The 26,637-nt window shown below is 42.1% G+C and overlaps 1 protein-coding gene across 1 annotated transcript in view; it reads right to left on the bottom strand.

Moving 5' to 3' along the window:
• Positions 1-734: 734 nt before the first annotated feature.
• POLR1A (RNA polymerase I subunit A) overlaps positions 735-26,637 on the bottom strand; it is an 85,517-nt gene continuing 59,614 nt past the window's right edge. The window contains exons 20-28 of the mRNA XM_075210270.1: positions 23,398-23,533; positions 15,548-15,705; positions 14,657-14,783; positions 12,383-12,487; positions 10,907-11,176; positions 8,326-8,526; positions 7,325-7,442; positions 5,536-5,700; positions 735-896 (exon numbers count right to left, since the gene is read on the bottom strand). Coding sequence (XP_075066371.1) covers positions 796-896; positions 5,536-5,700; positions 7,325-7,442; positions 8,326-8,526; positions 10,907-11,176; positions 12,383-12,487; positions 14,657-14,783; positions 15,548-15,705; positions 23,398-23,533 — 1,381 coding nt within the window. The 3' untranslated portion in view covers positions 735-795. The remainder of the gene's footprint in view (positions 897-5,535; positions 5,701-7,324; positions 7,443-8,325; positions 8,527-10,906; positions 11,177-12,382; positions 12,488-14,656; positions 14,784-15,547; positions 15,706-23,397; positions 23,534-26,637) is intronic.

Genomic DNA, 26,637 nt, shown 5'->3' with positions numbered 1-26,637 from the left:
AAATTGAAAATGTGACTTTCGCATTTATTAATAAGTCAAGACATTATTCTCTTGTGCATGGCATGTTACTACATTATTATACTGTGTACTGATAGTGTAAATCATCTCTGGCATTTACTGCTAACACTGTCATGCTGCCAACATGGGGTGAACGTATACACACTTCTACACCTGGCGTACGTCAGACACAAATACTACTGTATTATAGCCGGATGCTACTTGCTACTTCTTCTTGTGTGTGTTTTTCCCTGCGTGCCTTTGGGGTGTAATGAGTGAGCTTGGTGCACTCCAGTTAATTCATGCATTTCATTCAGCTCAGTAATGAACAGCATATGATATCTACTGATGTCAAATCCTGGTGTCACTTGTCTTGTAATGCCCCCTATGTGTGTATCTAAAGGCTCGCATGGTAACATTAAAAGACACAATCCACAGAATATACTTTATTACAAAGCCCAATTATCTTACATTTGTAAACATTTACATTATGCGGCTGCACGCGTGGGGTGTATGTCAGGAAACTCTAACCTCGTCCAAACATAAGCTTCATGCGCAAGGTTCCTCATTGCCAGCTGTGACCTTTAGATGATAAGAGCCCCCTGGATCCAGCTGTGGTTCCACAGAGAGGTGCTACACAACGGAACACAGAACACGGAGAGAGATCAGCTGTTTATATCGTGTAGGGCTGAGTCTGATGTGTAAGGCACTGTAGGGCCGAGTCTGATGTGTAAGGCACTGTCTGTTACATCACTCATCCGGAACAAAGTCTGGCGTCTGGATGGTAGCCCTGATCACTCACTGCATGGGCTGTTTAAGATCAAATAATCCAGTGCCTCCTTTCACAACTTTCCCAACAACGAGGCACGATGATGGAGATCGAAGATTATCCTTAGCACCTATTAAAATAAAAAAAAATCTTTATGAATTACCCTGGCATGATTTACACAATAAAATACCAATTTATGAAGAGCAGTGTTTTATTTTAGCTGTGAAGATCATGTTCTGGTTATAGTATAAAGCTCCTCCTTTGCAGTCAGTTGTACAAGTCATAGCGATGCATAGGGACATACTTCATCGCCTACACAGTGACAGCCTAATCAATAGCACTGGGACAAGGGCTGGTCGTGGGAGCTTAACACGACTAATCAGTCAAAATTCAGGACTCTTCTAGTTCATTTCAGGAAATCCAGTTTTTACGCAACTTTGTACAGAGATTATTACAGTCACTGATCACCTGAAGGTGAACAAACAAAGTATTTCTGGTGTCTGGGAGTGTGGGATATCTGTACTGTATCTTATCTGAGGACACACGGCTGGGGATTTAAAGCAATACTTAAGGCAGAAAGCAAAGTTTAGAGTTTCTGCTGTTAAGGGGGTTCCACTTGGGTAGGTGGTCTCCTACCTCCTCATGAAGTCCTCACGTTTACCTGCATACTAGCTCATCATGTCTGACATCAGAGGGAATTATCAGATACATTGTCCTAGCTATACAAACAGATGGGACAGACAGTGTATAGTGCATTATGGCACCTGATTGGATTGGCAATGGATCGGACCAATCAGGTAACACATACACTATAAACGTGTAGTGCAGGGAATTTGAACTACTTGCACAGCCGTGCTGACAGTGCTCTCCACTCTCTGCTGTTACTGTTCCTGGACTGGTGGCTCATTACAGAGACTGGTGGGGTTATCAGGTGAAGCTCCACCAAGGGACCACACGGGATGGTGGTGGCTTCATAGTCCCCCTTTTAACTAGGTAGACATCACCTCAATATAAGAGGAAATATAAGAAATATATGGAAATATATAAGACACTCGTCGTACAATTTAACAATAATATTTACAGGTTTTAGTTAAAAACAACAATACAAGTTAGACACAATTAACATGGCTGGAAAAAACATCAACCTGACTACTGAGAGACCTGCGGGATAAGACGACATTGTAAGAACAAGCGCTACAGGAATTCTTTCTATACAGTGGAATATCACAAAAGGGACAGAGTGAGGGTTACACTATTATACATGGGAAGAAAAAGCAGGGACTCGGCAAAGGAAATTCCCAACAAATAGACAAGGATCACCCACAAAACATAAAACTCTAGCCGTCCAGTATTTAGCATCGATCAGCGGTTAGAATCCCCAAATAAATCCATTTGATTCTATGATGTAAGAAAATTAAATGTATCAAGCGCTAAAGTGGATGAATACTACTTATAGCTGCTACTGTAATTTAGTCTACGTTTCCATCATGGTGTAATTAGTCCGCCTAGTGACAGGAGCTCTTTAATATGCATAAATAAGATATTAGCTGCTGGCTTCATTTGTGATCCCCATCTGAACAGACGTCAGTTAAAGTGAAACGGGTTATTATAGAGAAGTGGACAAGCAGTGACGATAAGTATTCCGCTGTATAGTATTACATTCATAGAGGAGCCGTGTTAAGGATGGAGTTGGGGCAGATAGAAAATAATTCCAAGATTTAACATAATGAAAGCATCATACCAGCTTTTCTGAGACCGGATGAAATCGAAGTCGTGTCGTGTTCGTGTGTGCACAGGGTTATATAAATAGTCACGTGTGTAAGCATGTGCAAGTAGGTAAGGAGTAAACTGCATTATCAAGTCAATTCATGTCACTCTTCTTTTGTGCAAAATGACACCAGATCCTAAAATAGAAGAACATAAGGGCTTGGCAGTCACGCAAGGCATGGGATGACTCAGCATTGAGCTGGTTATGTGCTGTACACACTGGATCACAAGTCGCACACCGTGGACAGCATTGTGCTGGACAGAAGGTATTTGTGGAATGTCAGATGACCTAGAAAGTATCACACAGATTCCGGAGCTCAGACTGTCACCTACTTCTCACAGAACACCTCAGTTCTAGGTACCTGCCTATTATTATCTACACAAGGGAGGACAATAGGACTGCATTCAGTGATACACAGCCTCCAGCGAAAAAGAGGAGCTAACTAATCCCACTGAACACAAGCCACAGGCATACCAAGCACTAAATATCCTCAAGGGAAGTATGTCTAGGACTATCCCTACAATAATATGCTTATATTCTCTCTCCCGGCTCCCCAGGGTACATCTTCCCCTGTCCCTGTTGTTTCCTGGGTATCCCAGCGCCTCCAGCTCTCCTGTGTCCTTCTCTTCTTCCTCCTAGTCTCATTATGCCCTGCTTGCTCCTCTAATCATTGCACACTGTGTGCAGTTTCTGGTATACTTCTGGGTGTGAGATTAAATCCGCTCAGATGAGGACATACAGCTCTTCCTGCCTGCCTGCTGTGGTTTGTTATCTCACACTAATGCCACAAGAGTATAGGCTTCACTAAAGCAAGCAGACTTTGCATTCTTATGAATACAATATTGTTACATTAAAAAAAAAAAAATACTATGATTAGTTTAAAACAGCTCTGACCATTGAGGCATGGACTCCACAAGACCTCTGAAGGTGTCCTGTAGTATCTGAAATATTAGCAGCAGATCCTTTAAGTCCTGTAAGCTGCCAGGTGGGGCCTCCATGGCTCGGACTTGTTATTCCAGCGCATCCCACAGATGCTCAATCGGATTGAGATCTGGGGAATCTGGAGGCCGAGTCAACACCTTGAACTTTTTGTCATGTTCCTCAAACCATTCCTGAACAAGTCTTGCACCATCAGGGAATACCGTTACCATGAAGGGAGGTACTTGGTCTGCAACAATGTTTAGGTAGGTGGCACGTGTCAGAGTAACATCCACATGAATGCCGGGACGTAAGATTTCCCAGCAGAACATTTCCCGGAGTGTCCCACTGCCTCCGCCAGCTGCCTTCCCCCCATAGTACATCCAGGTGCCATCTCTTCCCCAGGTAAATGACGCACACGCACCCGGCCGTCCACATGATGTAGAAAGGAAAACAAAACGTGATTCATTAGACCAGGCCGCCTTTTTCCACTGTTCCTTGGTCCAGTTCTGGCGCTTACATTGTAGGCACTTTCAGCTGAGGACAGGGGTCAGCATGGGCACTCAGACCGGTCTGCGGCTTTGCAGCCCCATACGCAGCAAGCTGCGCTGCACTGTGTGTTCTGACACCTTTCTATCATAGTCAGCATAACTTTTCCAGCAATCTGGGCTACAGTAGCTCTTCTGTGGGATTGGACCAGATGCGCTAACCTTCGCTCCCCGCTACTTTTAGTAGATAAAAACCCCAGCATATTGGGAACACCCCAAAAAACCCATAGGTGTGGTCACACAGGCTTTTACTCCTGAGGGGGAGGATATATATCATCATGTCACATATCAAAGAGTGACACACATAACACACTTATTTATCAGTTGTATTTGTGTTCCATCGTCTTCAGCCACGCCTCTAACAGCAGAATTAAGTGGGACAGTTGGAGCAAGCTCTCAGTGCTGCTGCTGGAGACAGGTATATACAGGCTGTATGTTGGCTCCGTGGGGAGGGGCTGAGCACCAGGAGGGTGAGGAATTCAATTACCAGAGGGAGGACGGGGAGTAAACTGCAGGATGGGGGAAAAGTTGTTAAAAGGGAAAGGGATGGTGGTACATACATTAGGGGGTGGTGGTGGAGGGGAAGATTTTGTGTGTCTGCTTCGCTATCCTGCAAACTTTCCAAGTGTGGGGACAGGAGTGAGGCGTCTCTTAGGGTATATATACGCCGCCCTAGGTGAGCTGCACACAGTAAACAGAGGGGGCTGGAGGCAGATTAGCGCTGGTCACGCCCACCTCAGACTGATCATGCCCCTCCATGGGCTGGCACCTCCTGGTGGCACAAACTGGGTGCCTGGTGCAATTACTATATACGCCGCCGTAGGCGAGCTGCACACAGTAAACAGAGGGGGCTGGAGGCAGATTAGCGCTGGTCACACCCACCTCAGACTGATCATGCCCCTCCATGGGCTGGCACCCCCTGGTGGCACAAACTAGGTGCCTGGTGCAATTACTATAGAAGCTATTTTCTTATGTACAAATGAATCAGTGATTAGAAGTCCCACAAAGCCCCTCTCTATAAATATATAGACATCACGTCCAAGTATGGAGCAGCAAACAGCAAGGACTGAACGACCCAGCAAGCCCCTTACTCCAAGCTCATTGGAACGTGTGTCAGGTAGGTCATGCAACACCGGGTTTGAATGTGGAAGGTTCAGGTCCTCTTACAGCCAGGCTACTGCCCCAAATATTGTTATTATAAACCACCACTGGGACCGAGAAACCACTTCTAACAACAGAAGGAAACTCTCCATGATCCTAGGGTAAGAAATAACGGAGGATAAAGTGAGATGCAGAGGGAGCTTCTGGTTGACCAACTGGTCCTATCGCTTATTGGGTAAGGACATCTAGCTCATTGTAATTAATGCAATGAGAGTGACTTGGAAAACACAACCTAAATGATCAGCTACAGTCATAACAAAATAAAACCTATACTGGAATCAGAGACCAGGATGTAGCAATTTAGCAAGATGACTGATCGTTTTTTGACAATTCCCACCACAATACAATTATTCGTAACTTAGTAATTCGCTTACCAGTCATTGTGGCGTCCTTCAGGAATTTGTAGCTGGTCTCAAAGGTCATTTGCTGGAACGGGGAGGAGCTGGACTGCATCCCGTATCGGTTGAGAGGCCGATAAGTTCCCTCGAAACACATGTAATCGGCTACAAGGGAGAGATGTCGCGGGTCTACCTCAATTCCTGTACAACACAGAATAATTGGTATAAAGAAAGCTGGTGCCAGACAAGCTGTTGTGTCCAGTTCTCCATGAACTGAATTCCAGCCAGCTGTAGATGGTCATCCCTTAACAACTGTCTCCATTATGCAGATGACAACACCATCCCCTGACAGCTAGACTAGCCAATCACAAAACAACAAGGTAGATGGTTGTCAAGGAACCTGCAAAAGTGGTACTAAGCTGGAAGGGAGAGAAACCTGCGGCGGAGTTACCCTCTGCGGGCCTGATTCATTAGGGAAAGTTAAACAAAAGTAAGTAAGGCAAAACCATGTTGCATTGGAGGGGGAGGTAAATTTAAAATGTGATGGCAGATTTATATTTGGGATAGGGCATGTCCTAGATCAACTTTAAATTTCAGTGTAAAAATAAAGCTATCAAGTATTTGTGTGCTAAATGAAAAAAACAGGCAGTATTTTCCTTATGTGCAAAATAATAAACTCATTTGCACCCCTTGTATAGCAACATGGTTTTGTCCAGAAAACTTGAGTAAGAAAACTTAATTGTTTGCTTAACTTCCTTAATGAATCAGGCCGTGTCATTATCGTATGCAGTTGGCTTGTTGCCATCCTTTGCCAAAAAATAGACGCCTCTCCCACCACACACCATAACAACTCCAGCCTTTCAAAATATATAAGCAGAAATTGAGTAGAAGCCGAAATACTGATTGTTAAGTCTACGCTAAAATGTGCACAGCCGATTCCTCTCTATCTCTGCTCCTGGGGATCTGTACAGTATTTAATACGCACTTTGACGTTTTTGTGCATAAAGGTTATGGGTCAGGAATAGCCCCTCTCCTATAGAACACATACCCCACAAGACTGGTTGAAGAAAATGTTTAGGCCTAGTGTGCTTATTTCATGAAGTGGTGCTTTGTTTCCAAAATGTGATGTAACCCATGGCAACCAATCAGATCCCTTCTTTTTTCTAGCGCAGATTATAAAATGAAAGGAAATGTCTGGATGCTACGGGTTACAGCCCACTTGGAAACATAGCAGACCTGTATTAACCCCATGTACACACATGTACACACACACACACACACACACACACACACACACACGTGTGTGCGCTAATAAGTGCATTCATAACAATGTTTCTTATTGGAATATTAGGAACCCCCCATCTGTGCCTAACTACATCCCCAGTACAGCTATGGCATACACGGTCATGCCTCTTTCCCGGTGAGCACCCTTTGACTTCTAAACATCAGGACAGCACAGTGAAATTCAGAACTGCTGGCAGGAATTTACACACTATGGAGGCCCTTATTAGTTTAGGATTTAGCAGATAATTTTGGCGACGTTTAAACATAATAATCTACATCTGATCAAAAGAAGGGAAAAAAAGATTTTTCTGTAATACCAACCAGTCTATCTCCCAGGCATATTCAGGTAATTGTGCAAAAAAATGAACATAGATCTGCAGCCCCAGACAACCAATCAGATGTTTGCTTTTGCTTTGTAAACTGTACTAGAAGATCGACTCTGAATCTGATAATCTGATTGATGGCTATGGGCTTCCTCTGTGCTTCTGTACACTTTCAGAAATAAGTGACCCACCAACACAGAGAGACACAAGACTCTTACCATAAACAGCAAACACATCTTTAATTTCCTTTTCAACCGCTCTTAAAGCCGCCTCTATACCGTAAGTATTGGCCATGGCGTGGATGTCGTTTGAATAGAGACGTTTCAGGTCAAGTATCTGAGATGGAAGGAACAATAGAGGCTAATATGAGAAACTTCTAGGTCAATAGTCTGAATCCAAACAAACCTCAAATGATATTATACACATACATGCAAATATAATACCACACCTGGATACACAAAGGAATAAGATTTATGACAGATTTTGGCTAAATACCAGAAGCCACAGATTTATTTAGGTGTGTTCTGTCAAAGGACATAAGCATATTTTGAGTTTTGTCCAATTCTTTTCTATGACACACATTAATAATACAACGTTCTATGTGGACGCTCATTTACTGCTTCTTAGGACAAGTCTGAACATTCTAAAAACGGCGCGTTTCAGGACTTGTTCTTTAGTGCACTATTAATAAGCTCTGAATGCAATGTGAAGGCAAATACAAGGTTTTGTCTACTACGTTTAACTAGCGTTGTTTTGAAAAGCCCATGGGTACAAGTCCTATTCAGTTTCATATGTCCACAGCAAGTACAAGATATTACATATCTGCAAAAGATCAGGAACTGTCCATACTTTATGTTCTGCAGCCTGGTATATATAACCTGGGTATATTTTCCTATTAAGACTTCTTTTAAATAACTGTTCTAAAATAATGTTCCGGGAAACATATTTGCATATGTCATTCTGCACAGAAAATCATATTTCCCAGCATATTGTATTTAGTAACAGGAAATAGAGACACCACAACACTGTATTTAGAGTTCCCCTGATGGGTAAGTCATTGTGGAAGAGGCAGAAGACCAACTTGGGGAGAAAACCTTAATCAGATAGAAGATAGAAGACAGCACGAAATGCTCTGCTAGACACACAGAGTGTTTCACTCTAAAGCCGTGTTACCCGTCACACACAATATAAACATAGCATTTTTCCCAGGGTAACTTACGTCTGAATACTTAAAAAGTTCCTGGAGGTTTATCCCCTCTGTGTTGAGGATCTGCTCCTTCTCCCCCTTCTTGTTTGTGGTGTCGTTCAGCAGGCACCGGGCGATCCCTCGGGTCTCGTGGATAATAATGTTGTGTGCCAAGGAGACCACAAGAGATGAGATATCGAAGTGTACCTTCATTAACGGCAACTTTATGGTGACCTGCAAGAAAGGGATTACCATATCGGAGTGTGTAGGGAACAGGGGACAGTGAAATTAGCAGAGATAGCGGCAGAGATCCTCAGAAAGTGGGAACAATCTGCCCGGCACTTAACCCAGCAGATTCAATCGCTCAAAATCATCAATATACCCAGAAGAAATGGGAAGGGGGATAGGCAGGATGATAACTAAAACTCTGGCATTCTGGGGCTTGTGCGAAACTAGCCTGAGGATCAGCACAAAAATACCACTACCAAGGAGGGAGCGGGGGAAATAAGTTGTCCATTGTTTAACTAGATCTTTATTTCTGTGGTCTAAGCGGCTGTAAACATCAATTAATTCCCTGCCAGTTAGACTGTCTCCTCCGCTCAGACCATAGATGATGGTGACTCAGTCATATAAGATTGAATTATGTCTTTTAATTATTTATTATCCTCAGCATCTGGCATTCAGTGTAAACTGCTGTTCTCACCACCTCACAGATCTTACAGTGATTCAACAGGCGGCCGCGTTAGGACAAGTAAAACTTATGCATCGTTTGCCGTTTAATATAAAGGTCACCCCCGGCAAAATGATGGCAGCAGAATCGCCCAGTGTCAAGAGTCAATGAACGCATGTCTACGTCTGTGTTATAGGAGACTGCATCAGTCACGCATCAGTCATGTTCATCTGCAAAGACCATTAAAGCGGGTAGAAAAGTTTTCTATGGTTATATTATTAGACAGGTCACCCGTAGGGGGCCGCAGGTCTCTGGCAGTCTCTGACCTGTGTCCAAAAACTCGTTATGATCACAAGGGAAGTATTAGTATGTATGTAGCCTGGGCTAGCCTATTGTCCATGATTACAACTAGTAGTTTTAACCCTATGTTTCCAGGTAATACTCTGACCCTACCCGAATGACAATTAAGACACCAGGCATATCATTGCTCTTCAGTTAACGATCGCTTGTGTTAACCCACACCGTTCTTTTGCCATCAGCTTTATTATCCTTTGCCTTATGGAAAATGTAACATAACAGCTCAGAACTGCGTCCCATGTAGGGAGGAAGAAGCAATGCATCAGATCAGTAATGGGGGTCAATGAGAAAGATCAATAACGGATGTTAAGAGTGCTTATATGTATGAACCCTAAAGTGCAATAGTATCCACAGAGCAGGCAGCCGATCGCAATACAATGAGAATGCAGCCACACTGATGTCCCCAAATCATCATCATCAGCTATTTATATAGCGCCACTAATTCTGCAGCGATGTACAGAGAGCTCACTCACATCCTAGCTTACAGTCTAAATTCCCTAACATAAACACACACACACAGACCGAGAGAGACCAAGGTCAAATTAGTAGCTGCCAGTTAACCTACCCGTAGGTTTTTGGATTGTGGGAGGAAACCCACGCAAACATAGGGAGAACGTACAAACTGCACACAGATAAGGCCATGGTCGGGAATCCAACTTATGACTCCAGCGCTGTGAGGCAGAAGTGCTAACCACTAAGTCATTGTGCTGCCCATAGTGACATATACACATCCGCCAATATCCCACAACCCAAAAATATATACGGTCATGCCAACATTTCAAAATGCTTCTCAGGTAGACTTTGCTACTGAGCCGGAACAATCATGCGTTACACCGATTCTGGAGGACTACAACCCCCATCATGCCATATCCAATAAATGTGACAATAGTGTTCTTTTACATTAAAAATACTTCTGTCCAATAAATAGCAACTTCTTAAGCCTAGAGAACACGAGTAAATGGTAACAATAGCATCTAGCATGCAGAAAAAGAGGAGTGTTACTGCACAGTGGGTCGATGCTGAAAACTAAGGGTTTTTTTTAGGACATATCTTTAAAACCTGGAATTGTCCCTGGAAATTAATGCCAGATGACAACTATAAAGCACTGACGCCACCATGATCCCAAACATGAGCCACTTGCTGAGATTCCTTTTTTTTATGCACCAAATGCTTCCTGCAACACTGCAAAAATCCACTTACAGCCTAAATTACAGAGGGAAATCGTTTTCACTAAACTAAAATATCAAAGGTACATACATATATTCACACATCTGAATTTCCACTGTGATATGAGAACTTTATATATGATCTATCTATCTATATTATATATATCATGTCTCCTATTCACAGTGCAGGTAGCCATGTTGTGGCCTGTACCACTACCCACTGAGCCATAAGGCACAAAAGAAGACTTCGTTTGCTATGTTGCTAAGGCAGAAGATCCCTGGTGCTTCAGTAATGTCACTGGTTCCTAGTGGAACAGATATTGGTTCAGCCACAAAATGGCTGCCTCCATGGTGACAGGCCACCTTAAACACTAAGGCACGCCAACAAATTCTTCTCTACGATTGTTTTGAGGAGTCTTACCTCACACCATAAACTCTTCTCTGTATCATAAGAGTAGTCTTCTACGGAGGGATTTAGACTCAGGACAGTATTCACCCGGTTCTCTGCCAAGACTTCCTTGGTTAGGTTTGTTTGGTTATTTTTCCGTTTGGAGGGTCTAAAAGATAACGGAGCGGGTTCCTCCTCATTTGTTGGCTGTCTCTCTCCATTCTCCTCCTCTTTAGGCGTGTTCTCCTCATCCTGCTCATCTTCATTTTCCTTGTTATCCTCTTCTTCACTTTCATAGTCCACCTACAAGAGAAGGTAACATGAAAACACAATATTAGACAGATCATTTAAAAAGTACACGACAAACCAATTTGGTTCTGCAACGATGAGCCTGGATGATCAGTCCAGTGCCCGTCAGTGCAAAACAAGTTCCATTGAAAGTCTAGGGCAACGATTTCCACCATCTCTGAGCTGCTCTAAATGCAAGTCTTTTTGTGGAGTAGGAATGGATGTGCTGGGAGAGGAATTCCTTCTACATCCCTTTATTTCATTACAGTGATCTTGTTCTACAAAAATCTGAGGGCACTTGGCAAAATTGGGGAGTCCAATGCTCCATTTGTGCTGCTTTATAGCGGGGCCTCCACTAAATCCAAATGTGTATTTTTGTTTTGTAACAGACATTAGTATTTTAAGCTCACCTGTCTCGGACATGGAAAGGGTTAACTTTCACCTGTATGAGGGTACGCGGTTGCTTGACAGAGACCTGTATTTATGTGTGACCCTATGGCATAGCCCCACAGTTACAGGAAAGTATGAGAACGGTGTATGTGAACTTAACTAAGGCTGTAAAGTGGATCCCAAGTGCTAAGTGACTAGATTTATATGGAAAAATGCCCCACACATGGATAGATAGAGACACTGGGCGCTTGTGCCAAATGGTGGGATCCTATGGAGTGCAATGAATGATTATGGAGGTTATCTAGGTCAATGTGTGACCACACTGTCCATCAGTCCCGATCGATATATAATAGAGCATGATTTGATGAAGGAAATGAACAACTATATATCTGTATCAAGGGGGGGTTAGAATTTGGTAACATCTACCAGAAAAACAGAATGAACAAAATTAAAGTTGTTTAAAAAAGATTATTACGGTCACTTTTTTTGTGTGGAAAGAATACAGACTTTCTACATGTCGATTATGAAAACCCTCCTGCTCTCAGGACGGTCTATAGTCTCGATCCCCTAAATGTATCACTCAAACGTGTGAACATTCCAAGCATCTTCCTCAGGAATACAACATTCTATTATTCCTTTCATTAAAGGGAGACTGGGTAAATAGTACACATTAAGCACATATGATTTTACATTTGCTGCAAATGGTGATAGGAAGTAATTTAGGTGATTATAAACAAATTAGTATAATTGTTTTTAATATGTTATATACATATACATTCAACAAACTTTGGAACCGATAACTAAGGATCACGGTAAAAGTTAGAACCTTACCTCCTCTTCTTGTTTTTCTCTTCTTTTTGTGTCGGTGGCATCGGCGTCCCCTTCATCAGCGTCTGCGTTTATAATGTCATCATCATTCTCGGCTTCCTGACTCTCCTGATAAATCAGACACAGTATGGGGTGACTAGGTGTTCCGGTGTACTAGGTGTAAATTACCAGGTGGCCACATAGTGCGCCACACAACAGCCATCACCATATTGATGGTGAGCTTTGGCCACCAGCAAACCATACCCGACAGATTTCAGATGCCAAATCAGGACAATTTTAGGCCATGCCTTGATCCAACCATACCCCACCCCTTTGTGTTGAGGCTACACCCCTATATACGGAACTGCTGCGAGGAAATTTGGACTGCCGACAGGTTTGTATTATAAATGGCCCTGTGGTATACCCATGTGGGCGGCGAAACAGTGCTGTGAATATGTAGTATGAACGAGTTCTAAGACCAGTCCGGATGAGGATGGCTAGCAGACAACCAGAACATCGGTGCAATGTTATTGGAATTGAGAGCAATCATCACTTATATATACAGCACCACTAATTCTGCAGCGATGCACATAGAACTCACATCGGTCCCTGACCCATTGGAGCTTACAGTCTAAATTCCCTAAGAGACTAGGGTCAGTTTGATAACAGCCAATTAACTTACTAGTATGTTTGTTTTTGGAGTGTGGCAGGAAACCGGTGTACCTAGGGGAAACCCACGCAAACACGGGGGTTTCCTCCAGGTACTCCACACAGGTACTTCATACAAACTCCACACAGATAAGGCTGTGAGGCAGAAGTGCTAACTGCTAAGCCACCGTGCTGTCCAATGAGATATTAATATTAAAGAGTACCTATCACCTACACATTGTAGAGTGTACCCACAGAGCTGCCAATATAAATGTACGGTACTTTTTGTTGCGTGTTTGTCCAGTAAATAACTTCATGGTTTTAGCAATGCAAAAATAACAAAATACTGTATATTTGATAGACTTCCTTTTTTCTAAAGTTATATTACTGTACTGACTGGGGATTTCCTGGAAACTCTTCACCTATTTTAAGGATTAGTCCAATTTTGTGGAACTTGTCATTACCGATTTATAAAACACCAACATCTCTTGCAGTGCTGCTACGTGTAAATAGTACATACAGGGCATTATAACAATATGTTATGTGACATGTAAGGTGACAGACTTCATTGTACATCAGATTTGGTTCTCACAGTGCAGGTGAATGAAGTCAGTTATTTTGGGGTCAGGTTATCTTAAATGAGGAGTTTTCAGGAAGCGTTTTAAGGCTCAGAGACTCTGAGTATCTGGCGGTGGGAGGGAGAGAGTTCCAGCAAACATGTGCAGCACAAGAGAAGTCCTGGGGGCTTAAATGAGAAAAAATAACCAGAGGGGAGGTTTGTACCCAGCAGGGTTTCTGTTTGGATATCTGGAGATGAGGGAAGGTATGTAAGGGGTGTGATATTGCCAAAGGCTCTGTTTGTATGCCAGTATATGTCAGATACGCAAAGCATTTGCCTGCCAAACCTATCCTTATCCATTTGTTACACACACTCTAGTGGAGTGTAAATTTGGGTGGTATCACTCGGGTAAAAAAAAAAAAAAAAAAAATCAACAACAAAGGAACTTTAATATGAATTTTACTTAACCCCTTCTGTTCTCAAAAACAGTACCTTGATGAGGTTCCTACTGTGAATGATTCTGGTCTAAGCAGAAGCACCCCCACCAAATTACTATTACTGGAAATGGAGGGGATTTATAACATTTAATATTTAGAGTGATAACTTAACCTGAGGAGCGGTGAGTGCTTTCATACTTCACCAGGAGTTATACACCAATTATTCCCAGAACAAAGAACAAACAATGATGTACGGAAAGTCACAACTTATAGAAAAATACAAAAAGAATATAAAATTCATGAGTACAAATATTATTTTGGTCTCTTCAATACACTTCTCCTGAAGTTCTATTGTTACAGTAAAATAACAAAGCACTTATCTGCAATCTTACGCTATCAGCTAATTAAAATATGAAGGACAATAAAACACTAGTCCACTGAGCTGGATTGCATCCAGCTTGGCACAGAGGCTTGAAAATAACAAATACAGAACAGATCGGAGTCTCATTCAGTTTACATTCAACTCTGCTTTATAATATACACAGCGTTATAGGAAACAACACATTATAGGCTGTAGATGATCACAGGAGGTGATCTAGAGATAGACGACAAGCGACCCAAACGTTGCAATTCTATTTTCCGTGCCTCACCCACCTGGGGTTCTGTGCCTTCCCCATCATCATCCACATCTTTCCGGGTTGCTTTTCGGGCGATCACATCCCTGAAGGAGGCGAGTTTTGAACTTCTTCTCTTGATGGCATCAAACATGATTCTTAAGAACCTGCAGAAATCACCAAGCTCAATGTGTACAGACTCAACCAAGACATGATGTGTACTCTTCAAAACACAAGCACTAAGTCTCTCTACTATAACGAGTACAGCTAGAGACTGGCCACGTTAGTCCATAGACAGAAACAAACAAGACCAAAGAGTAAAGGTGTCCATACACCGCCAGACTATCCAGGTGTTTGGTGTTCGAACCTACAGCCAATTCAATGGTCATCTGAAGGAACCCATGTTAATTGGGATCAGCAATCTTTTGGCCCACCTAGGCCCTACAATTTGCTGTTAATTAGGTTGAATGTTACCTTGGAAGTGGTATCTCTTATCCCAGAGTACTCCAACTACAGAAAAAAAGTTAGCTTAATTTAAAAATTGTTTCCAAATAACACAGAAATGTCAGATCAAAGCTTCCAACGTGATTCCCTCAAGTACAAAATACCCGGTCGCTAATAGACTGGATCTCTGTGGGATTGGGATACTTTGTGAGAATGGGGAGATCACATAGGTTACAGTTTGCACAGTCAGACAGTGACCTTACACAGTAAGATGTAGTCATTGTCCAACCAGATTTGGCCGTTGTCTCTGTCACCATCTGAACAATATCTATCAACATCTGATGGGCAATCCGTTGGGTCATTCAAATTGTGTTCAAATAGGTCTAAAACTAACTAGTTGTAAGGAAAAACCATAACGTGTGTAGACACCTTGTAAGTAAAGTATTTTCCCCTTCTGGTTTGTCCTATGCTAGTCCCACAAACTCACCTGGTCTCCATGAAGCGAAGAATATCCTCGGGTCTCAAGCATTTCTCCTGCCGGTAAAACTCGTAGGGCAAGAAGTGAAATTTTAGTTTGAAGACTTGGTGCTTCTTGGACTTCTCTTCAATGCGGAAGGTCTCCTCAACATCCAGCTTATGCATCACCTGTAACAGGGACAATGTACAGATATAACAACTCATCCAGTACATCTCCTAAAGGGTCACTAAACTTCCAAACAAATCAAGTACGAGAACAATCCAAAATATATCTGTAAAGTTTCCCATAGTAAACCCAACGACTCTTATATTGTCAGTAGACAAACAACAGAATCCAACAGTTTGTTTTTTGTCAATCAGCCACATTAGGCACAAAGTGGCTCCGTCAGTGTTCTTCAAAAAAAACCCAACCCTGGAACCTAAAATGGACTTATTTTCATTGTATTTCAGAAACACGAAGCATAAGCAGGGGTCACTGCACAGGGAACCTCATTTCCTTCCAAATTTTAATTGACCAACATATGCCAATATGTCGTGTGCATGGAGATAATCATGCGTTGACTGTCAGTAGTGGCTCGCTGCATTCTGCCATATTAATGTCTGTGAGAGATTATCACAGTGACCCGTTGTCAGCACAACGCAGAGGTTTTACCACTTGTGTCAGTCGGTATAATATACCCATTTATCACTTAAACATGTAATAGAAGACGGCTCATGTGCAATATTTTACAATGTGCATTTTCAATATTGAGTATACTTTAGGGGCCAAGTCATAATCAAAACTAGAAACAGTTTCATTTTTGAACAAGGCTTCTGACAGACCTGGAAGTACAACACGAACCAACCACTAAATGTTATTTATTTTGGTAACTTTATTTATTATGTCAGATTCAATGGATTTACAGAAGTAAAGCATATATGACATCTAGCGTAAGTAAACGGGAGGATAACATCTTGCCGCATACGGTCACGGTGTGAAATACCGGCCATTGTGCCCGATGTAACTTCATTAAAGATCCTAAAATGGGCCAACCTATTTTATTCAACAGTTTGTCAACTGGGGATATAAAGTATATGTGAAATCTAGTGGGGGAAACAGTAAGGATAACATACTATAACAGCCACAGGCTTGTGTGATATATTAAAAGAGTACCTTGAACATATTGCAATTTAAGTTTACGTGTCCTTAAAATACTATTTAAACAGCTACTTTTAATGTCATATATAGAAACATTTCAGGATCTCAGGGGGTAAAACTCTGCACGTGGAGGGAAGCATTTTCCCAGGGCACACCTGATTTCCTGTGTGCAAACTTGTATAAAGCTGGGACTGATTTGAAGTAGGCTACAAACAGAGGCCGATATCATGGTGATATTAGCAGGGATTTATAAACCCACTATATTTGTTGGGATTCCATTGGGAATACTCTATAAACGAGAAAGAATGGACATTTTGCACATGTTTTTGGAGTGTGGGAGGAAACCGTGGCACCCGGAGGCAACCTACGCAGGCACGGGGAGAACATACAAACTCCTCACAGATAAGGCCATGGTCGGGAATTGAACTCATGACCCAGGGCTGTAAAGCAGAAGTGCTAACCACTACGCCACCATTCTAACAGTCCCGTTTTACAATTCTACACATGGCTAACGATCTTTTGGCCTGCTGTCAGTATACCGGCTCTGCATCATCACATGAGATCGCAAAGAGCCCGCACCAATAGCTACATGTAAATAATGGCCAAGGCATTTAATACACAGAAACGTTGTAGCTGATGTGTTACGTACCTTTAAATGTTAAATTGCAATTAGTCTTTCAGGCTGTATTATTAATGCTAGAGCTCATACACATTAGCATAAAGCAATGCCCGTTAGAAAAACATTAAGCCAAAACCAAACCGTACACTTTGTCCTCGCATTTAATCAAAGTATCAGGAGTGTTCTCAGAGCTTCCCTGCAGCTTAATGTGCTCTGTACTTAATAATGGGCATTTCACGGAACCACTTTACATTTTTACCAAGAATTAGTGCTTATGAACGCTGCAGACCACATGGAAATTGATGAAAACTGAATCAAACGTTTAACAGAAAGTGCGTGCGTGTCAGGTAGATTTGCTTACATAATGTTTGTGTCCAGCAGCATTAAAGCAGGTTTAACAGGCTTTAAAAACAAATGGATGTATGACCCAATATAAGGGCACTCATTGTTCAGAGGTAGGACCACTCTATTAGCAGAAGCACCTTGACGGGGCTTACCATGGATTTGCAAATGTGCGTGACTGAAACTTCCTCATTCTGTGCACAAGTACAAATAGCAGTTCTGTTACTAGATCACAGCAGTGCGCTGGGGGATTTTTCTCCGTATTTGTTCCTTTCTGGATACCCCACCGTTTCAAGCAGCTGCTACGAACCTATAAATTGATTGAGCAACTTCCACTTCTGTACAATGTCTGGGTCTCTCAGCATTAAAGCAGGTTGAGCAGGCTTTAAGAATGTCTAAAAGGTGAACGACACCTTCAAATGCTTAAAAGTGCATAACAGGTACACTTTATAAAAACATGGGGGATAAAAAGTACTGTTTTAATGACTGAAAAAGGGACATTTTACATCCTAAACACTTTTTTTTAAATGGATATGGTGCAAAATTGATTAGTCGTACCAATTTTAAAGAACGTTTTCCAAATACTACAATTTTAAAATATATAGACCACAAAACATTTTTTTTTAATTCTATAATAATGAAAAATGTTTTGAATTCTACATTATGTCTTGTAAGACGCAAGTGTTTCTTAATACATAATGTGCAGTTGGATACTGTTTATTTTTTCGATTCTCTTACTGTTAAAAGACATTTCTATTTGTCTACACTATGTAAGAAATAATGTTTTATTCTGAGTTTCAATTAAAAAAAAATTAAAGAAAACTGCCCTAAATATTATGTTGTGTGATTGTGTTTCGAGAACTGAACTAAGGGATGACCTAAACATTTAATCAAAACCTCAGTAACGTATATATAAAACTCTATGTGAAAAGAGCTTCCACGTCTGTGTCATTCTAACACCGATTTCTTATCTCGCCGCTCACTAAAACCCATTTCCTTTCCTGTAACAGGGCACACAGCCAGCAGTGCAAACAGAGGTTATCTTTTTATGTAAGCAAACCACTTTATCTACAGAGATATTAAAGGATAATGCAGAGGAAGAACAGTACAATCAAACAAATTAAGTGTAAGTAACAGCATAGTCCATGTGGAATGATTAACTTCAGAATGCTGCAAAGTTATTGATCACAGTCCGGAGATTTAGACTTGTGTCATTTCCAAACCAGGCGTATGCAGTAAGTCTATTCTGTGCTCACACATCACACTGGTAGGTTAAAGGCTCAATGCTCACTCTGCCAATTACCCACTGAAGCAGTTCTAGATCGTAAATACTCTTAATGATCTTTGGGGTGTAAATTACCATTACAGCACACAGCAATCCCCTTACCCGAAGTGTTTAAAAATATGGAACTTCATAGCCTCATATTTGGTGTATTTTGCAATAAACAGCAATAGCATGCCACTAAATTCATTGGAATATACAGCAAGCCCCTCGTCCGAAGTCCGCACTATGTTGTGTCAAGTATATATATCTATACAGCACTGAGTATAAATTGGAAAGAACTGGACCCTTGCAGTCATGGACCCAGGTTAACGCCCGTAGTATGATCCACCATATTCGTTAGAGCACAACATAAAATAGGGAAGTCACAGATTATAAAACAAATCTAGACATACACTGTCCTAATTTTTTAATGTTTTCTCATATGATTTATCCAATGGACTTATAAAGAAATAAATTTATATGAACATTCATACATAAAGGCTTTCTGAACATTCTGTGAAAAGGTGGAGTTGTAGCCCCTAGCAACCAATCACATTCTAGCTATCGTTTTCTAGAATGTGCACAACAATTGAGAACTTTGGTTGCTATGGGCCACACCTCCAATTTTCCTTTTAGGGTGGTTTGATTAATCTACCCTTAGGTCTGCTTTAAATTGCACTGAAACAGCCAATGTGACTCAAGATGGTCCCAACCAAGCTCCAGCGCATTTTCCCAACTACATCAGACATGTGTTGGCGAGGCTGCAGGGGACAAGGTACTCACCTGCACATCTGGTGGGAATATCCCATTATTCAACCACTTTGGGACATTGCATTGACCCTTCTCCATCAACTCACAGCTGTTCATTTTCCCAGGGACTCTGCAATATTTTTGCTCAACAAACCTGTTCCTTCCAGAAGCAAGTCAACGGACCGTTTGGTACTTCAAATTAGTCAAGCCTGCAAATTATTAATAGCCCGAGGCTGGAAAAAGTCTCTTCAACCTACCAAACCCGAATTAATAAACAGGTCAAGGCACATCTCATCCATGTGCCTCATCCAAATAAAAACTTGTCCACAACCTTTGGGTTTTTTTTTTAGCTCCATTACAATATCATTTTAAAAAAAAACACTTTGTTACGTTTCAATCATTTTAGAAGTTATATTGTGGAACTTATACTTCTGTAATTATGTTTTTCCTTTTCCTGTTTGCTGAATATGTTCTGCAACATGTTTTTTTCTTTGAACAAAGTGTAAAAATAAAAGAGATTTATAAGCAGCCAATGTGAAGCATTTTTTTAAAGGTAAAACTTCTGCTCATGTGCAGTAAAACTCCCACCTTCAAAACATCACCCAAAATTCCTACTGCAAAAAAAAAAAAAAAAAAGGGGGCTAGAGGGGAGCAGAACGGGAGAAAGCGAGATAGGGGATGGGACCACTGGGACCACTACATTCTTAGCTGCCCGTCACGTAAAACACACTAACTGCCTTCTACAGGAATGGCTTTACCCAATGATACAACATAAAAGCAAACAGTATTTTCACACAGACAAATTTTTCTTACTTTGTCTATGGATTAGTTGTGTTTTATGCTCTCAGTTAGTATCCTTGAGAATGTTATTGGTACTTATAGCTTCAGTGTACAGTAGATTTTATACTGTATATAGTAACTGTGCCAAAGAGGCCTGGTGACAAGGTATAATAACTGGGCTGAGTGATTAGTGCCCACTACCTTAGATATGGTTCGGAGGGTACATATGCTAATTAAGTAGTGACATCAGAGGGGCGGCCGGAAGCTTTCAACTTTCTATTATAGGGTGATTTTGACACTTTTTCCAAATAAAGCATAAAGATAAAGCAAATTCTTCTCTAATAATAATAACAACCTGGTGAGAAATATAACTCCCTGCAAGCCTTCTGTCTTCTTAGAAGTTACTGAACAAAGCTGGTAAAATCATAAACCCCTTTCCCTCCTATGAGACAAGGAATTAGAAGGGGTCTTGGTGTGATTTTAACTGGAGATAACTTGGACATTATAGTCCAAGGGGCCAAACACCCATCAGACTCTCAATGAATTGTAGCACTTGGCGTAGACACTGAACTAAGTGTGCTGCCGAGACTTCTATGAGATGAAACGGACTGTAACTGCACAAATGTTCTGTGCTTCAGCACCCGGATCTCGTGCCAAATCTGGGTATAATGCCAGAAAGCTACAGAGAATGGTCACACAATCACTGACCACTAAAGGTTTAGTACAGTCATTACTGTTGGTATATTACCCACTTCTGCCCTGGTCAAATTTTTCTCACACTTTCCCACTCCTTGGTGCATTAAGGACAGCCACTCTCTCGTTTGGTGGTCCTGCCCGGTCACCCTGGCATTTTGAGAGTGACATCTCAACAGAACGCATTTCTCCTGTGCATGGAAGTTGAGATCCCTGGCACTCCCTAAATCCAGGAGATTACCGAGCCATTCTCTTGACAGTTGCTAGATCACTCCTCGTGCTGGATGACCACTCTACCAGGATAGAGGTGGGTGTTATGAACTGGAAGACCAACTGTATCCAGGAGATGGAGCCCATCAGCGTGAAGTTGATTGGGAAGGAATACAAATTTGAACTTGAGCCAGAGTTTCTTTCCATTGGAAATAGCTAATGGTAGACCAGTATCTTATCTGGCTTGATACTCAAAGTTCATCATTTTCCCTTTTCCTTTTTCACTACTGTGGATGTCATTTATCTACTGTTTGACATTTCATTGTACATTGTATTTTATGCAGAAGTACTATCTGAACGCTTGTATTTTCTTAATAAATGAGTTATACCAGTGGTTCCCAAACTTTTGCAGTTCGCGGCACCCTTAGAGTCTCCAAATTTTTTCAAGGCACCCCTCCAAAATAATTACTGAGCAGTCCTGTTTTAGAAGTAGTTGGGTCAAAAAAATTTAGTAAGTATTTAGGTCAGGACAGAAATACTTAATTAGTTGTATGCAAAAATGCCCCCTCTCCATCCAGACACTCTGCCCTCAGGCACTCTGCCCCCACTGCATCCAGACACACTGCCCCTCTCTCACACTGCCCCCTCTGTCCCCCCTCCTCTGCCCTCATTTATGATGTCCCCCTCCTCTGCCCTCTCTCACGATGCCCCCCCTCCTCTGCCCTCTCTCACGATGCCCCCCCTCCTCTGCCCTCTCTCACGATGTCCCCCCTCCTCTGCCCTCTCTCACGATGTCCCCCCTCCTCTGCACTGTCACGCTGTGTCCCCCTCCACTGCCCCTCTCACGCTGTGTCCCCCTCCACTGCACCTCTCACGCTGTGTCCCCCTCCACTGCACCTCTCACGCTGTGTCCCCCTCCACTGCCCCACTCACGCTGTCCTCCTCCTCTGCCCCTGTCACGCTGTCCCCCTCCTCTGCCCCGCTGTCACACTCCTGCCCCTGTCTGCTCCGCTGTCACACTCCTGCCCCTGTCTGCTCCGCTGTCACACTCCTGCCCCTCTGTCTGCTCCGCTGTCACACTCCTGCCCCTGTCTGCTCCGCTGTCACACTCCTGCCCCTCTGTCTGCTCCGCTGTCACACTCCTGCCCCTCTGTCTGCTCCGCTGTCACACTCCTGCCCCTCTGTCTGCCCGCTGTCACACTCTTGCCCCTCTGTCTGCCCGCTGTCACACTCTTGCCCCTCTGTCACACTCCTGCCCCGCTGTCACACTCCTGCCCCGCTGTCACACTCCTGCCCCGCTGTCACACTCCTGCCCCGCTGTCACACTCCTGCCCCGCTGTCACACTCCTGCCCCTCTGTCTGCTCTGCTGTCACACTCCTGCCCCTCTGTCTGCTCCGCTGTCACACTCCTGCCCCTCTGTCTGCCCGCTGTCACACTCTTGCCCCTCTGTCTGCCCGCTGTCACACTCTTGCCCCTCTGTCACACTCCTGCCCCGCTGTCACACTCCTGCCCCGCTGTCACACTCCTGCCCCGCTGTCACACTCCTGCCCCGCTGTCACACTCCCTCTCACTCCTCTGCCACGAGCCAGCCATAGAAAAAACCAAAGAGCACATAAACTTACCAAGCAGCGCAGCGCCGGGACCCAGCAGACTCCTCTCTCCCGCAGCTGTCACTGACGTCGATATTCAGTTTATGTGCTCTTTGGTTTTTTCTATGGCTGGCTTGCGGCACCCCAGTGACAGCGCCGCGGCACCCCTGGGGGCCGCCGAGTTATACCCTTTATTATTAAAAAGACAAAAGTGTAGGCAGAGCTTTGGAAGAAGGAAGGTTGTATGATAAAGAGCTTATGGGGAAGAGAAGATAAATAATGAGTGAATAGTGAAAGGTGGGGTATATACAAGCAAGCTTAGTCTTATAACAAGAATATCGTTACACAATCATTCTATAATATTTACAATACACAAACACAAAGGAAAAATATAGCATAAGAGTTTCTTTACGTAATGCTATCTACTGAAACTATGATTGTTATAACATTACAAGTAAGCAGGAGTCTATTTACCTCGGCCAGACACACCCGCGTCAGCTGTTTCTTTAGACTCTTTACTTTCTTCATGGCTCTCTTAGTAGGGAGCACAGGAACACTCATCATAGGAGTCTTAATATTAGAGCTGGCAATTAGCAGAATTTCTCTCAGTCTGAAAAAAAATAGAAGAAGTGAGTTTGTGTTTAAAACATCATAAATCGCTCATCATTTATTTATATAGCACCAGCATATTCTGTAGCGCTTTACGATTGAGAACAAACGCAGTAATAAAACAATACTGGGTATAACAGACACACAGAGAGGTAAGAGGACCCTGCTTACAAGCTTACAATCTATGGGACAATGGGAGTTTGATACACAAGGGTCAGTGCTACATATTGCATATTGGTCCAGCCAGAATGCAAAGGTAAAAAGTGCTTAGTGGGTTGTATGATCCAGTCACACAGCTATATTAGTCAGGGGGTCAGAGGGTTGTTGTCTTGTGTGAACTGTGCAATGGGAGATAATAGGGTAACCTAGGCAGGTTAAGAAATTAAACTTTTTCAGAGAAAGCTTTAAGGTGTGAAGACCAGAGGAAAAGTCTTATTGTGCGAGGGAGAGAATTCCATAGAGTGGGTGCAGCCTGAAAAAAGTCTTGTAACTGGGAATGGGAGGATGTTGTGAGAGTGGAAGAGAGACGCAGATCTTGTGCAGAACGGAGGTGTCGAGATATTTTGAGACAAGTGAGGAGATGTATGTCGGTGCAATTCTGTTGACGGCCTTGTATGTTGGTAGAAGTATTTTATATTGGATCAGGTATAAACAGGCAGCCAATGTAGAGATTAAGCAGCGAAAAAATGATTGGTCTGTTAGATTAGAGCGGACCTAGACTTGTATTCAACAACAGGTGTATCTCTTTGTGAGAGTTAATATGGTAAAAAGTACATATATTGATCCAACTTGTAAAATAAAAGATGCTTTTCTTTGTTTTTCTGAATATGATATTCACACAAGTTTTTCTCTGTTTCTTTCTCATGTGCAAATGCTGAGCTATATGCCAAACAATCCAGATACCAGAAGGGAACATCAGTTTGGCAATACGCCCAGAGCTCATGGTGAAGGCGAAGGTTGCAGACTACTGTCCTTGGAGATAAGGAATTACAGCGTCTGAGGAGGAATAAACAAAATTTGTATAGACTCTTTCTGTTCTTACTATGTTCAATTTTCCTATGGGAACATGCAATTGTTTTTAGATAACAAATGTGCCTGCGAGCACACCTTTTATGTATAAATAAAGCCTTCTGACTAGGGGGCAGTCAGAATTGATTCTCAATCAGCCCTAAAAAACTGAGTGTGTCTCTTCTCTATCGATCAATAACCCATTTGTTTCACAGGTACCAGAGCTGATAAGTTACACTATTGGGGTGTAACTCTGACAGTTTCAGTGGGGGCTCGTCCGGGATCTTCAATATATCCAGACCCTCCGGCACACGGGACCACCTCATCCCCAAGGACAGAGGACAAAATCCATATGGTGAGTAAAAAGCTTTATTTTTACTCTTAGAGTTCTGTCCTTGTGGAAGTGGGGTAGGTAACAAGTCCGGGGGTAACTCGTCTGGATTGACGAAGATCCCAAGCTCTGGACCAGAATAACCCCTTTAGAGGTTATATAAAGTATAAAGTTGAAATTGTGTTGAACTGTTGAAATTGCATGTTTAAAGTACTTGTCAAGAAATGTAAGAGTCATGTCAAATGAAAATTGAATGTACAGAAGGGATACCAGTACTTTGTTGTATACTTGCAATATTATTTATTGCCCTGTTGATTAAAATAGTTCTAAATATAAAGAGAGGACGTAGTGCCACTGACCTGTTATCTCCTTGGTAGATAAAGCAGTTTAAAAACATACAGTTGTAAGACTCAAAAGCAGACGGTTCTGTAAAGAGACCATCCAGTCGCTCATTGTGGGCATAAAGGGTCTAGAACCGGGCATAAGGAAGAGTCTTACTGGGGTTACACTCCCCTGGAATATGCCAAAAAGAGAGAGGGTTCATCCCTCATAAAGGGCATGGATAAAGTTTTTAAAGCAGCAGGTTTTCCAGAAACAGGCACGCTAAAGTTAGACAGGTGGCAAAAGTTGTTAAAACAACTAAAGGCAATTATTGCAAGAATATGTACAGAAATTATAAAGTGGATATTTCTAGATTGCCCAGAAGGAATACTAATACTTAGCTGTGTAATAGCAATATTATTTCTTATACTTTGCATAAAGATAGTCTGCAACATAAGAAGGGGATTAAACCCTACAGATTTGTTGTCCCCCTGGTAATCCTGCCTTTATATAAACAATAAAGATAAAGATATAATTATCTGACGGTCCGCTAAGAGTAAAGACATAAGGTGTACCCAGACGTGGGTAATAAAGAGTCTAGGACCGATAAGGATTCAGAAAATTATTGGGGGTATACCCCCTGGGAATATGCATACAGGCATGGGGGAAGCTCCCTCACTACAGGCATGGAAAAAGTTTTTAAGGCGGCAGGATTTCCTAAGCAAGGGACATTAAAAGCAGACAAATGGAAAAAATTAATTAAAGGACATCACAAGCAGTCATTAAAAGAAGGTTATCTTGAACAATGTATCACAAGCTAAATGATATAATGACTAAAACAATGAATCAAGTAGGTTGTGTACTAAAAATGTATGTTTGATGTTGCGCAGCTTAAAGAGTGAGATGTGCCCCTCCCTTATTCTGTGTTAAAGATTTCAGTGTGTTGAGATAAGCAGCATGCTGTTTTTTTGTTATCTGAAAATGTATGTAACATTGATAAAAAGGTTTTTCAAGTATGCTTATATGTCCGGAGTGCTGATTGATAGTAACATGTTGAAGCTAATGTGTATTTAGTCTAATGCTGGGACTTGTAGTTCCACAGCAGTAGGCTGGAAGATAGCAGTTAAGTTTTCTTTCTCTGTATGTGAGTTTGATCTCCGTCTTACTGCGTGTGAGGGAGATTCGTGTTTGTCTGTTTTGACCGTTTTACAAGAGACATGTTTCAAGGTTGAAAAAGCTGTACAGTTGTAAATGTAAGCTTTTGAAGAGATGCAAAAGAAGTTTTAAAATCTTTGGTCCGTCACAAGACTGTAAATAATGTACATTATCACTATTAATAGGGTCAGAACAAAGTTGGCTAGGGTCCAACAAACCGTTTCTGTATTTTGAACAAAGTAATTTTGTTTCTGAAGTTGAGAATTGTGGGAGTGAGCTTTACATGGAGA

Source organism: Mixophyes fleayi, chromosome 1 (genome assembly GCF_038048845.1).
Source record: "Mixophyes fleayi isolate aMixFle1 chromosome 1, aMixFle1.hap1, whole genome shotgun sequence".
NCBI classification, from domain to species: Eukaryota; Metazoa; Chordata; class Amphibia; order Anura; family Limnodynastidae; genus Mixophyes; species Mixophyes fleayi.
The sequence above is the reverse complement of the archived record's forward strand: the minus strand, read 5'-3'. Positions and strand labels throughout refer to the sequence as shown.